General features: G+C 42.1%; 1 protein-coding gene across 1 annotated transcript in view; it reads right to left on the bottom strand.

Annotated features, from left to right (window-relative positions):
- Positions 1–14260, bottom strand: part of LOC126443040 (neuralized-like protein 4) — a 279279-nt gene extending 265019 nt beyond the window's left edge. The window contains 1 exon segment of the mRNA XM_050090885.1: positions 14077–14260. Coding sequence (XP_049946842.1) covers positions 14077–14235 — 159 coding nt within the window. The 5' untranslated portion in view covers positions 14236–14260.
- Between the last annotated feature and the right edge of the window lie 254 nt (positions 14261–14514).

The raw sequence follows: 14514 nt of genomic DNA, 5'->3' as shown, positions 1-14514 counted from the left end.
TCTGAGAATTAGTGCGGGACGACACGGAATGTCTCCGGCGCTCCGTTACTTTTTCTCGTACGGCAGGCACAGGTGTGAAGCCAGGTTACGGTGTGCTCTGTGCACGATACGGCGGCACTCCCTCGTGGCGGTCGGATGTGGTCGAGCGGAACCTCCCAGACTAATACGCCTGCCCTCTCTCTACAGTACAGACAGCCTGACACTGCCACATCTGAATGCTGCAAAAATCTGGATATTTCACTATTTGAGCACCTGTCCAAATGGAGGCTGTAATGGGGCATCCTCCTCTAGCATTACTTTTCCTCAACAGTAGTTATCGATACCAGTATTATTTTTCGAATTCTGGACAGGTCAGTATTATGTCAGTTGCTTTTCTGAAAACTTTCATACGATTTTATATGCAGTAAGTTATATTTCCAACGTCTGACCGGCACAATTCAGAAAAGCTGGCGTCTGTAGGAGGGAACCAGACAGCACACACTGCCAAGTTGTCATTAAAATGAAGAATGTCGTGTCGGGCAGCTCGCTCGTCGACCGGGTTACCCGACCGTTCCTCGGCTGCAGTTTGCCTGCGGACATGCCTGCGTACAGACAGCTCGTCAATTGTCGTGCCCACGTAGAATGCGACACAGTGGTTGCAGCTCAGTTTGTGAATCACGTGATCAGTTTCGCAGGTAGGCCTGCCTCGAACGGGATAGGTGGCGCCGGTGAGCAGACTGGAGTAGGTGGTGCGGGAGGAAGCACGGGACTGGCCTCGCATCTACGTCTATTACAGGGATACGAGCCACGAGGCGACGGGTCGGCAGGTGGGGTCGAGTGGGGGCGGACTAAGATATCGCGTAGGCTCGGTGGGCGTTCAAATAATACCGCCAGAGAAGTGGGAAGTGTGGTGTCACAAGGCTTAGGCCTGTCCCACCCCTCATTAAATCGACCGAGACTTATACGAATAATTGTAAGAACAGTTATTATTGTTATGTTCTTTAAGTTTGTTTTTGGGTTTTCAGAAATACTGTGGGAAGAAAGTTTATGTTGCAGATAATGTGGAAGACGTCGCCCAACAATCACCACGAAAGTTCGACATAGCAGCAAGTGGGCGAGGAATAAAACGAATGCTGCAAACTACCACGAGCTGCGGGCCGTGAGAACGTCGAGCTTCCTGGGTCATTGTCGGACGACGTCAAAGGAAGAGATATTCTGCCTTCTCTTTGTAAACAGATCGATCGAGTCTCGAAAGGTTCACGTAAAACGTATAGGCGGGTGACACATTAGTTGGGACCCGATGCCTGTAATACTTCCACAGTTATTAAAAAGTTGTAAAATGGAAAAACCGATAGTTCATCATCTATATACATAAAAAGTAGTAGAGATATAGGAAAGGAAGAGTTGCAGCGTCAGAACGAAAAGTGATACATCACTCAGCAACGAAGGAGGACGTAAACAGCGGGCGTTAGGTGGTGAAAACAAATCATCTGATAAAATAGTAAGTCTGTAATTAAGCATAAAGCCACGTAACATTGCAGAAGGATAGTGGGCAGGACATCCTCGATTTCACGGCACAACGAGAGGTAGTCGAAACAATGGAGGAGAGTGTGTTTCGATTGCTCCAGTCCCGAACGGTACCGAGTCACGAGGGGAACGCTCTTCTGTAAGCGGACGGTGGGACGTTGGGAGGTGGAGGGTGACTGGAGAGTCCGGGCACAGGAGATGTGTTTCCGATCCGTGTCCGGAGGGTAATTTTGGTCTGCAAAGGCTCCGGTGAGACCCACGGCATATTCCGGGAAGAAATGCTCGACACTACGGGTGCAACGGTCACCGGTGGTTAGGCTGTACGTACGGGACTTCTCGGAATACGGTGGGTGGCAGCTGTCGAGGTGGATGTATTACTGACAGTCGGCAGGCTCGATGCAGAGCAGAGGTACCGATGTAGGTGTCCTCGAAACAGAGGTCGACACTGAGGAAGGTGGCTTCACGGGTTGACAGAAACAGCTGAACTGAATGGGGGAGGTTCTGCAGGAATGTGTAGAAGGTGTCTTCACCTTCTGCACAGATGTCTAAGTTACCGTCAGTGAATCTTTACCAGGGGAGCAGTTTATTCTAGGTAGTTACAGAGGATTGCTCTGGACGGCTCACAAATAGGCCGGTAACATGCGACAGTCCACTGCTGTACCACAGACTCGTTTGTACACGGTGCCTTCAGAGAAGTAATTGTGAGCGACAATTCAGTCGGTCACAGCGAACAGGAACGAGGCCGGAGGTTCGGAGTCGGTCGGATCGACGGAAAACGTAGTGCCGAATAGCATAATACCGCGGGCACTGGGGATGTCGGTGTAGAGGAAGGTGGTGGCGACAGTGAAGAGTGGGGTGCCGTGCGGTAAAGGCACGGCAGCAACTGCACCTGTCTGCGACTCATTGACTCCGTTATTTGGTGAGTACCAATCTATCCTTTTCCTAATATTATTGTTTTCCATCCTGGAGTTTCCACAGTTTATATATATTGACTTTTATTGCCTATTTTAAATGTTTACAATATGTTTTGCCTGCCTATTTTAATGATTTATGATGCCTAGTCTTCCTGTTTCTGTTAATAAAGGTGCATTTAATTAACTTTTAGATGATTTTACTTCTACTTGACAGTGTACAAGTGGTTGTCAAAGTCTTACTTACCAATTCAAAAAACTAAAGTTACAAAATTTTTATTTTTTGTTTCTTTTAGGAATAATTCTGTAGTTCTACTACACACTGAACCCCTAACGTGACAAGACAGTAACGTGCCACCACACGAGCCGAAATTAACTGGACTGGCGAACCAGCCTCCACTTTGACAGACTGGGCCATTTTCTTTAGCTACTCTACAGTATTGTAGTGAGGAGATTTCAGTGTGCACAAGGACTGCAGACAAGTAACTACAAAGAAACAAACAAGTAATTACATAACTTTATGTTTTTGAAGTGACAATTGACACCTTTGTGACCTTTCCCTCACACACACTAGTTTTACAGGCCACAGGGATCAATCCTCGCGTATTTGGAACAGCATAAGGCACACGCATTCGATACAGTCCTCCAAACAGGAGATCTGTCAGTCTAGGTGCTCCAAATCTGAGAGCATCCAGGCTCTGGCTTACTTCACAGAAGGAAAATATTGAGAAACACGACGAATTCATCTTTGACTAGTGACGCTAGGAATCAGTACGACTGTGAATTAATACAATCGTACGCAACCACCAACATATGTAAATACGATTGGTGTTTTTGAGAGCAGATGTTAATGTTATTAATGCCTTCAAACCTATTAAAGACTTGAATATATCAAACTACAGTGGGAAAATACAGGTTTTAATTGAGGATGTGGTAAAAGTTTACTTATGACTCTTCTTCTGCATTCTGCAATCGGTGGACCGTTTGCGCGATGAACTGTGGGAAGCGAACATGACAAAACGAGTCAGATCAGACTGACGAGGAAAGAGCTTTCGGTAAATGTCACGATTTCAAGTGTATCAAATTACGAGGCACGCCAGAAACTAAAGGGCATCAAAGGAGTAGCCGATTCCACAGTCTGCTTTGACCCACAATGTCAAGAATAAGGTGGAAACAGCTACTTCCAGCATATACAATACGGAGACGACATCATTACGTACACACGTCAGCAAACTCAAACAAAAATAAAAATGACATAATAACATCTCGCACCAAAAATAAAATGAAAGTAACAGGACACCCGTGGGAAACTGGGGGTTTAGGGTAGGGACAAGCTAAATATACAACTACACGTATTTAAGAAAAACGATGCTCCATACTAAAACAATTAATGTAAAAAAAATTTAAATTACAACATTCCACTACACCAACAAAACCACAGTAATCTGACATTTCTCTTGACCATATAGATCAACGGCAACTACTGATACCAAAAACTCAACACCTAGAACACCAAACCAAAACGCCAACAACTCAAAAAACCAAATACCCCATATTCACTAAATGAGTTAAAGCCCAACTGACCTACCATAAATATGCAACAGACAAAACACCACAATTACTACAGAATAAAACCAAAACAAAAATTACTTGGCAAAAAAACCTCTGGCAACGCCATCAATGTTCGTGGCCACAGGCACGCGTGCACAGAAACGTCTCCTACAACACTCACTCACAAACTCCACTGCCGTACCCATACTTAACTAAACAGCAATGAAAATAATTATACTTCTTTTCACACAACGAACATCAAACTAATCAGACCTAACAAAAATGGCAAATAAAAAAAACCTTAACAACCCACCGAAAACACTTCTACAACCCGCGTTACCACATCGACAACCTAAACGCAAAACCACTTTAGCACAATGACAACCAAAACTCGAGCAAATCCAATACCACACGTTAAACTTGGCACGTCAATAACCACCACCTGAGTGCACCATCTGATACACCGTGACATCTACAAACACAACCGACACACACACATAACACTGTAGTTATGTCACACAACACCACACCGTTACATCACGATTCAAAGCAGACAGTTGGAATCAGACACTTCTGACGAACCAACCGATGCCTCCAAAGTCTTTACGTAAAAATTATTAAAGCTTTTTAAACTTTATTAACATTCTGAACTTTATCCTCCATGTCCACATATTTATTTCTCGAAAGTCACACACTGGCAACAAACACATTTCTCCCAACAAGAGACCAATTTGCTGATTCATTCACTGTAGAATGTCTGACAGTGTTGACAAAACCACAACCCCACCACTTCGTCACAATCAAGGAGGTCGTCAGTCCCCTAATCTCAGAACCACTTAAACCTAACTGACCTAAGGACATCACACACATCCGTGCCCTAGGCAGTATTCGAACCTGCGACCGTAGCAGCCGCGTGGTTCCGGACTGGAGCGCCTAGAGCCTATCGGCCACACCAGCCAGCTCACTATCGACAAGAAATTCTTCGAGTTTTGGAAATGATGAAAATCGGATGGGGCAAAGTCGGGACTGGACGGAGGAGAATTTATGAATGCAAATGTCGCTGAGCTCTTGTGTGGTCAGCATTATCACACTTAAGGGGAGGTTTACTGTCCTCTGGTCCAAAAATCTATTTTTTTTAATTGCATTTTTGGATCCATAAAAGTGTTTAGAATCCATCCCTGAAATAGTTTTTCCGAATACGGAACAGAAATGTTTGTTATTTGCGGTTCAACAAGAAAATGCACCTGCCTGAAATCGGCCTTTTTAATGCACCAGTTTTTTTTTTTTTTTTTTTTTTTCCAGAGGACCAGTTATTGTACCGATGCATGGGAGGAAACACACAAAATTCAAATGAAAGTTTGAACGCGTGTGTTTGGAAGTTAGCCCCCAAGCATTTGCATTCTGGTGCGAAGACTGACTTTCCTGGCAGTGAGCAGCTTCAACGAAGGGTATTCAGCAATTCTGAAGACCGTGACAATGATGGACTTCACCCTGGGACTCTATTTGGCGCAGTTCGCCAAGCATTCAGATGACCACCGGATTCGAGCAGCCAAAAACCGTTTGTCACCAGCCATACAAGCAGCTCTGGAACAGCATAGCATGGAGCAGGTCGGGCAGAACGCCCTCACTGAAGAGGAGGAAGGACTATTTTATGGACCCGGAATAGCAGATTGAACATAAGTTGCATAATATTGCCTTTATATGAAGTCAAAACTTCAGACGCATTTTTCTCGAAATTACCTTTTTTTATCACGCGGTATGGTTTAATACATCACGGCTGCAAAATACTAACACGAATTCTTTATAGACGAATGGAAAAACTGGCAGAAGCCGACCTCGGGGCAGATCAGTTTGGATTCCGTAGAAATGTTGTAACACTTGAGGCAATACTGACCTTACGACTTATGTTAGAAGAAAGATTAAGGAAAGGCAAACCTACGTTTCTAGCATGTGTAGACTTAGAGAAAGCTTTTGACAATGTTGACTGGAATACTCTCTTTCAGATTTTAAAGGTGGCAGGGGTAAAATACAGGGAGCGAAAGGCTGTTTACAATTTGTACAGAAACCAGATGGTAGTTATAAGAGTCGAGGGGCACGAAAGGGAAGCAGTGGTTGGTAAGGGAGTGAGACAGGGTTGTAGCCTCTCCCCGATGTTGTTCAACCTGTATATTGAGCAAGCAGTAAAGGAAACAAACGAAAAATTTGGAGGAGGTATTAAAATTCATGGAGAAGAAATAAAAACTTTGAGGTTCGCTGATGACATTGTAATTCTGCCAGAGACAGCATAAGACCTGGAAGAGCAGTTGAACGGAATGGACAGTATCTTGAAAGGAGGGTGTAAGATGAACATCAACAAAAGCAAAATGAGGATAATGGAATGTAGTTGAATTAAGTCGGGTGATGCTGAGGGAATTATATTAGGAAATGAGACGCTTAAAGTAGTAAAGGAGTTTTGCTATTTGGGGGGCAAAATAACTGATGATGGTCGAAGTAGAGAGGATATAAAATGTAGATTGGCAATGGCAAGGAAAGAAGAGAAATTTGTTAACATCGAGTATAGATTTAAGTGTCAGGAAGTCATTTCTGAAAGTATTTGTATGGAGTGGAGCCATGTATGGAAGTGAAACATGGAGGATAAATAGTTTGACAAGAAGAGAATAGAAGCTTTTGAAATGTGGTGCTACAGAAGAATGCTGAAGATTAGATGGGTAGATCACATAACTAATGAGGAGGTACTGAATAGGATTGGGGAGAAGAGGTGTTTGTGGCACAACTTGACTAGAAGAAGGGATCGGTTGGTAGGACACGTTCTGAGGCACCTAGAGATCAGAAGTTTAGTATCTGAGGAAAGTGTGGGGGTAAAAATCGTAGAGGGAGACCAAGAGACGAATACACTAAGCAGATTCAGAAGGATGTAGGTTGCAGTACGTACTGGGAGATGAAGAAGCTTGCACAGGATAGAGTAGCATGGAGAGCTGCATCAAACCAGTCTCTGGACTGAAGACAACAACAACAACAACTTGGTAACTTCAAATCTACTGAAACGATTGACGTGATTCTTTGTTTCCAACGAAGCTAACTAAATTGTCTAAGAGTTGTACCACTTTTATTCCGATCCACCAACTATAAATATTTTTACTTGGCCGACGAAGTAAAAAAAATTGATGAAAAACCCAAATTTTTTCAAATAGCCACTATTTTGTTTCCTATGGTCCAAATAACTGAAGTGAGGTACAACTCCTACAAATCTTATATCCTTCGCTAACGTCAACTCAATTTTGATGAGCCGGCTGACCTGTGACATACCGCGCGTGGAGGTCTACATCGAAATTTTGTTTCATTCTGACAGCACTTCCGGCTTTGCTCTTCGATATTTCAGGTCGAAAAAATTCCTGTTTGTAGAGGAAATATCAATAAACATTTTGGCCAAATTTGACATTGATATCTATAACACATCCCGAGAAAAAAATTCTCAAAGAACACACTTTTTTGGGGCCAAAGATAGTAAACCTCCCTTTAAAGAGGGGGCGCTTCATGTGTTCGAAGTTAGAAACACTATTACAGCACACTGCTTCTCACCCACAGACAAAGTCGCATTACACTAACACGCTATAATTCAGAGCTCTCTAGTGGCAGAGGGTTGCAACTGGTGCCAGTGAAGTGAGAAAGCCATGCGAATAATATGGTTGGCATATAATACATCAACTGATATTGAGAACTGAATAAAAAAAATTGAACATATTATTTTTCAACCCCCCCCCCCCCATTTGTGGCTGCATAATGAACCATTGTGCACAATGCTGTCATATAAATAAAATGTCATAAAATTTAATCTGGATAAATAAAAAGTCTACTCATCAAGCGACGGCATGACATAAAAGACTGTTGTGATTGGCAAGTTTTCGGCGCCAGTGGCTTCTTCTTCAGGCAGAAGGGTTGAAGAGGAAGGAAGAAGGGTGAAGGAAAAGGACTGGAGAGGTCTAGGCAAAGGGGTAGATTTCAGGAAAGTCACCTAGAACTGCGGGTCACGGGAGACTTACCGTACGGAATGAGAAGGAAAAACTGATTGTCGGGGACTGCGTCGGACGAGATTTGAAAACCTGAGAGCTTAAAGGTGGAAGACACGCTAATATGCAAGAGAGAGATTACTGATGAAACGTCACGCACGAGTTAATAAGAGTGGAAAGCTAAGTGCATTGTACGTAACAGAGGTGGTAGGGGGCGGTGAAAAATAGATGGGAAAGAAATGAAAGATGTAGAAAACCAAAACAAAGTGAAGAAAAGGGTAGTTACTGTGAAGAAATGTCGAGACAGAAGAAATTAACGTAAATTAAGGCCAGGTGGGTGGTAAGAACTGAGGAAGTGTTGTAGTTCTAGTTACTACCTTTTTAGTTCTGAGAAACTGGTGTCCGGGGAAAGAATCCAGATGGCGCATGTGGTGAAACAGGTGCCGAGGTCACGAATGTCATGTTGTAGAGCACGCTCGGCAACAGGACATCGCATGTCGCCAGTATACATCCTCTGCCGATGTCCATTCATCCTAATTGATAATTTGGTGGTAGCTGCACCGGTGTAAAAGGCTGAACAGTGTTTACGTAATAGATCGTATATGACATGTCGTTTTGCAGGTTGCTCTCCCTTTGATAGTATATGTTTTGCCAGTTACAGGGCTGGGATAGGTGTTGGTGGTGGTGGTGGTGGTGAAAGGGATCATAGGGCAAGTCTTTCAGTGGGGACGGTCACAGGGGTAGGAGCCATAGGGTAGGGAGATGGATGCAGAAGGAGCATAAGGTCTGACAAGAATATTGCGGAGACTGGGAGGGTGACGGAAAGCTATTCTAGGTGTGGTGGGCGGAACTTAAGACAGAATGGATCTCACTTCAGGGCACAATTTTAGGAAGCCACGGCCCAGTCGAAGTAGCCGATTAGTGCATTCCAGACCAGGATCATACTGAGTCCCCAACGGTGTGCTCTGAAGGTCTTTTGTGGAGGGATCAGCAGTGTCGGGATTGGATGTGATGCCCTGGAAAATCTGCTTTTTAACTAGGCTGGTGGTGTAATTACATGCAGTGAGAATCGTGGTGTATTGCTATAGAGTCTGCATCCGAACAAATACATTTGCCTCGGATGCCGAGGCTGTACGGGAGGGAATGTCTGACACGGGAAGGATGGCAAATGTCAAATTGTGTGTACTGTTTGTCGGTAGGTCTAATGTGGACAAAAGTTTGTAGCTGGTCTTCAGCGAGGACAAGACGAACATTGCGGAAAGTGGCACGGGATTCGGAATAGGAGCATGTGAAATTAATTGGGAGCAGGTATTCAGAGATTCCAGGAATTTTTGCAGGTCAACCTCACGATGAGTCCATACCGTAAAGATGTCATCGATGTGTCTAAACCAAACCAGGGGGGCTTATGGATCCCAGGAAAGCCCCCTCCGAGTGACCCATGAAAAGAATGGCATAGGAAGGAGCCATCCTGGTTCCCATGGCCGTATTCCTGATCTGTTTGCATGTCTGCCCCTCAAAGGTTTAGTAGTTGTTGGTAAGCATAAAGTTGATTAAGGTGAGTAGGTAGGATGTCATAGGTTTGGAATCAGGTGTGCATTGACTGAGGGAATGTTCAGCAGCAGACAGATAATGTACATGGGGGATGTTGGTATAGTGGGAGGTGGCATCAATGCTGACAATCGAGTGGGGCGGGCACGGATTTCAGACAATCTAGGAAATGCTCGGTACTTCGATGTAGGAGGGGGGTGTTTGTACTACGGGTTGCACGTGTTGACCACCACATGCGCCACCTGGATTCTTCCCCCAGACACGAGTTTCTCAGAACTCCGCAGGTGGGAAGTAGAACTACAACGCGTCCTTGGTTCTCACCACCCATCTGACCTTAATTTATGTTAATTTCTTCTATCTCAGCTTTTCGTCACTGTAATTACTCTTTGCTTCACTCCGCTTTAATTTTATACATCTTTCGTTTCGTTTCCATGTATTTTTCACCACCTCCCTCCCACCTCTGTTACATGCAATGCACTTAGCTTTTCACTCTTATTTACTCGTGCACGATGTTTTAGTAGTAATCTCTGTCTTGCATATTACCCTGCTTCCACCTTTAAGCTCTCACGTTTTCACATCTCGTCCGATGCAGTCCCCGACAATCAGTCTTTCCTTCTCATCCTGTATGTTAAGTCTCTCCCGACCTGTAATTCAGGGCGACTTTACCGGAATCTACCCCTTTCCCTAGACCTCTCCAGTCCTTTTCCTTCACCCTTCTTCCTTCCCCTTCAACCTTTCTGCCTTAAGAAGGGGTCACTGGCCCCAAAAGCTTGCCAATCACAACAGTCTTATGTGTGTGTTCTGCTGCCACTTGGTGAGTAGATTTTTTATTTGTCCATTTAAATAATTTCATCAATAATTGGTTGTTTTTGTTGTTGTACTCTCAGGTTTCTGCCTAACCGTCACCTCTGAAATCTTGAGGTTCTGAAAGTACCTCAAAGTTTTTGAAACAAACACCAGGTTACACTTCAGATCAGTCTGTCACGACAGCCAATTTTCCTCCAGTCACATTTGTTGCCTTCACCAACTGGCAACAATACTAACACTGTAATATAAAACATTATAACTAGAAATCCTGTCACATTCTGAGAAAAATACAACACAGGAAAATAACATGAAAACCAGTAACCAACCTTAAAACCCGTAATAGCCACGTCAATAGTCATCAATCGCGCACTCTCCACTAGACTAATCGATTTGTATATTCAGCTGAAGTAAGTCATCAGATTCATTAATTCTCATTGCCTACGAACAACGATAAAGAATTGTTAACAGCAGCATGCAGCAAAAGAGCTGCAGTACACCTTAATTACAGTTTAGCTGAGGATATAACCATAAATTTGGAAAGCAGTGTGTAAAGAAATGTACTGTCACAATTGGCAGTTTTCGCAACTCAGAATCTAACTGTTGCCTTTCAACCTCACTCAGGCCTCGCATTAGACTGCAGATCATACTTTCACAAGAACCTAAATAAAAATATGTATGTGTTGTGGAAGGAAACAATAGCACAACGAATTTGTCTAGAGAACTCTAGAAGGCCTACACAAAAACTCACAATATCAATAAATGTTCCCTCACCGCAAATGCAAAACTCAGTACAAGGCTGTTACGAAACCAGCTGCCCTGTATGAGAGCAAAACTCACATACGTCACATGACAAGAGACATGGAAAACACTTGTTATGGAAAACTGTTGTTTTGGAAAAAGAAGTTCTACAGCCATGCTTTTACTGTTTTTAATTTATTTATATTTAATTTCTTTGTGACTAGTTTCGGGTTCACAGACCTAGTCTCAAGCACTCATTTTGGCACCACCAATGGTGACATTGTGTCAGGCCATCCTAATTTAGGTTTTCCTAAATCATTTCAGGCAAATGATGACTAACCACATGTGTTATGCACATGAAGTGTGTGTGTGTGTGTGTGTGTGTGTGTGTGTGTGTTTGCACGCACACAGAAAACTGATTATAATTAATAATAATACACTGCCAAGCCAGAAAACTTATAGGCATAAAAAATGTTGGTCACCCATCAGAAAAGAATCGTCAGCAAAATCCTAGTGTGCAGTAAAATACAAGATGGCTAAACACTGCACAGCACGTAAGAGACTGGAAACATATCACGTCAACTTTAAGATTACATCAAGAGAATCCCAGACACCCAACAAACTAAAATATTGGAGTACAAAGAAAGCATTAAGAACATGACATAGCTCGCCAATCTCAGAAAAGACCAGAAGGACACTGCCATAACAGACTCTGATATACAAGACACACAAATATTCAACCACAGCATGGAAAGTGAGCCAAGAAATTCAAGACAGGAACAAATTGGTCAGAAAAAGTAATAAAGTAAGAAGTGTGGCACCTGATAAAAACTTATGTCAAGTAGGCACTTTGCAAGGTTCTCTTGAGGTCTATATGTGTGTGATCATCATCATCACGTTCACTTCACGAGTATGCTGCACAGATGGTTCCGGAAACCAAATTCTAGGCAGATGATTTTGCTGCATTCTTTCTAAATGGTTACAACAGCCGACAATTTTTTAATTTTACTTTCCAATTCAAAAATCTGTTGCTCGTCCTATTTCTGTGTTTCGTCTTTTGTAGGCCAGCATGAAGTCTTCAATGAACCTGAGATATTTCAACTCAACTGACTTAATTTTCCTTCTCATTTTCTTTGAGAGTATGCATGTGTCACTTTCATGTAATATGGTACTATCGGAACTGTCACTGTTTTATAAAGTTTCAGTTTTCTGTTTCAGTGTTCTACAAATTGTTCCACATATAAGTTTAGATTTGCAAAGTTTCGTTTGCAAATGGCAATAACGTGGGGATATTTCACACCCAAGATAGCTTAAGATGGATACCTAGTCCAATATTTTACCGCTGGTTCCAGTTTTTGGTTTTGTCATGTTTTTCACCAGAAATGCTATTTTTCAATTATGTAGAGGTATTTTCAGTCCATACCCTTCTACTACATTTCTTAAGCTGTGTAGCCTCCTTTGTAAATTATCTCCTATCTATTGTGCAATAACAACATTGTCTGCATTTAAGATATTACTTAATCTATACTGTGGTGAGAGCATTATACCACACACAAAGTTTGTTCCCAGCTTACTATGAACTCATCCACATAGATATTAAAAACTGCTGGGAAGGGAAATAAACAGCAATAAATGTCACAGGTCAAATTAGAATGGCAATACTGCAATGTTCTATCCAAACCAAAGCACAACCTACTGGCTGGCAAATTGTATGTGAGAAACAATTGGATTCACAGATGCAGCAGGAATACTTCACAAATGGGTTATGCAACTGTGAATATACAATACTTGCAGAACTGGCCAGAATGAATTCAAAGGCTGACAAATACATTTTTATTTCTTTTACATTAGAAGATACTTTAACTCACACTGTGGTTACTATCCTGATGTATATTCCTAGAACTGGGCCTAAATGAGAACTCTACTGAAAAGACAAACTAATCTGACAGACAAAACAGTTTTACATTTGTGACTCAAATGGGTGCCTTATCTTATGCATCTATTTATCTTATTAGAAGTGTAATTTGCAGCTGTGCTGTCACAAAGATTGTGACTACGTGCTGGAAAAAGGGCAGGAATTATACTGTACAAAAAACCTAAAATAAAAACTAAACGTTTATTCTCTTTTGATAGCCCTTGTCAAAAAAATAAATAAATAAAACTGCTACGTCGATAATCTCTCTAATTTTCACTAACGGATGTCTGAACAAAATATACGTTTCATAGTTTGTATATGTGAGTGGCAATGAGGTGAAAACATTGTTAATGAAATAAGTCTTTCTTGATAATTGGAATAACAAACATTTCAATTAGTTTCGAAGTTATATAAACCATTATTTGTACATAGCAGTAATAGTTTGTACGATGCTAAATCGTACAGCTGCTGAAGTTTTTATTGCGCGGAAATGCATTGGATGTTTTACGTTCTAGGGCTCTGCTGCCGTATACACTGTCACGAAAATTTTTATGTGATGGACAGTACCGAAACGACAGATACCATGTCACACAAATGAATGTGCAATAGGATGGAATGCATTCTGCACAACGAATAAGTTTAATAAATTATACAAATCACTGCGAGTCTTGGGTGAAAAACTGCTGCGTAACACAAAAGTAGGTAACATCTAAGTATTCTTATTGTTCAAGATGTAATGTTTACTTATTTGCATGTTTATTGAATCATAAATGCGACTTCTCGATATGATGTTCAACGAGTCAGTTTTACAGTTTCGTTCTCAATGACATACATGGCAAGATGTTGACAATTTACATAAATTTGCATTAGTATTGATTTTCTGTACACATCGCAAAAGCCAACAAAGAAATAAACGCACATCACCGATTGGCAAGTGAACATTGAACAAAACAAACCAGTAAAACCGGCCCGTCAGAAGAACTACATGATTTTTTTTTAAATGTATGAGGTTTTATGGACAGAATAAGCTACTGCAGCAGAAACGACATTATTAAAAAGCCATAAAAATTGGTTTTCACAATGCTCAACAGACCTTCTTATCAATGCGAACTTGAAAAAGCTGATTGTCTGCAAGAGGCTGACTGCTCAGCACCAACCCGTTATTAAACTCTGAAAAGTTTCTGACTGCTGTTCTATTACTATTTATCAGCGTCACTCTATCGCCGCACCGGCTATGGAACGCTACAGCCATGCTTACTCTGATCTGTCAACACACAAACTCCTACGCGGCGGCCATTTTATGCCGGCCTGAATGCTCGCTCGTGATTTGCTGGACTATTTTGCTCGAGTTTGGTCGATATCAAACTGCGTACTGCAGATAGTGACAAATGAATCCTGCGTTGCTACCTCCATGGTTGTCACAGTCACACAGTGGTAAAATGACCTTTGAAAGTTGTCGTTATTGCTCATTTCTCCTGTTTCGTCAACACAAATAAAACTCTTGGACGACAGATAAAGCGGAATTCGTACT

This window comes from Schistocerca serialis, unplaced genomic scaffold, assembly GCF_023864345.2.
Source record: "Schistocerca serialis cubense isolate TAMUIC-IGC-003099 unplaced genomic scaffold, iqSchSeri2.2 HiC_scaffold_1420, whole genome shotgun sequence".
Classification (NCBI taxonomy): Eukaryota; Metazoa; Arthropoda; class Insecta; order Orthoptera; family Acrididae; genus Schistocerca; species Schistocerca serialis.
Note: the sequence above shows the minus strand (reverse complement) of the source record. Positions and strands in the feature narration are given on the sequence as shown.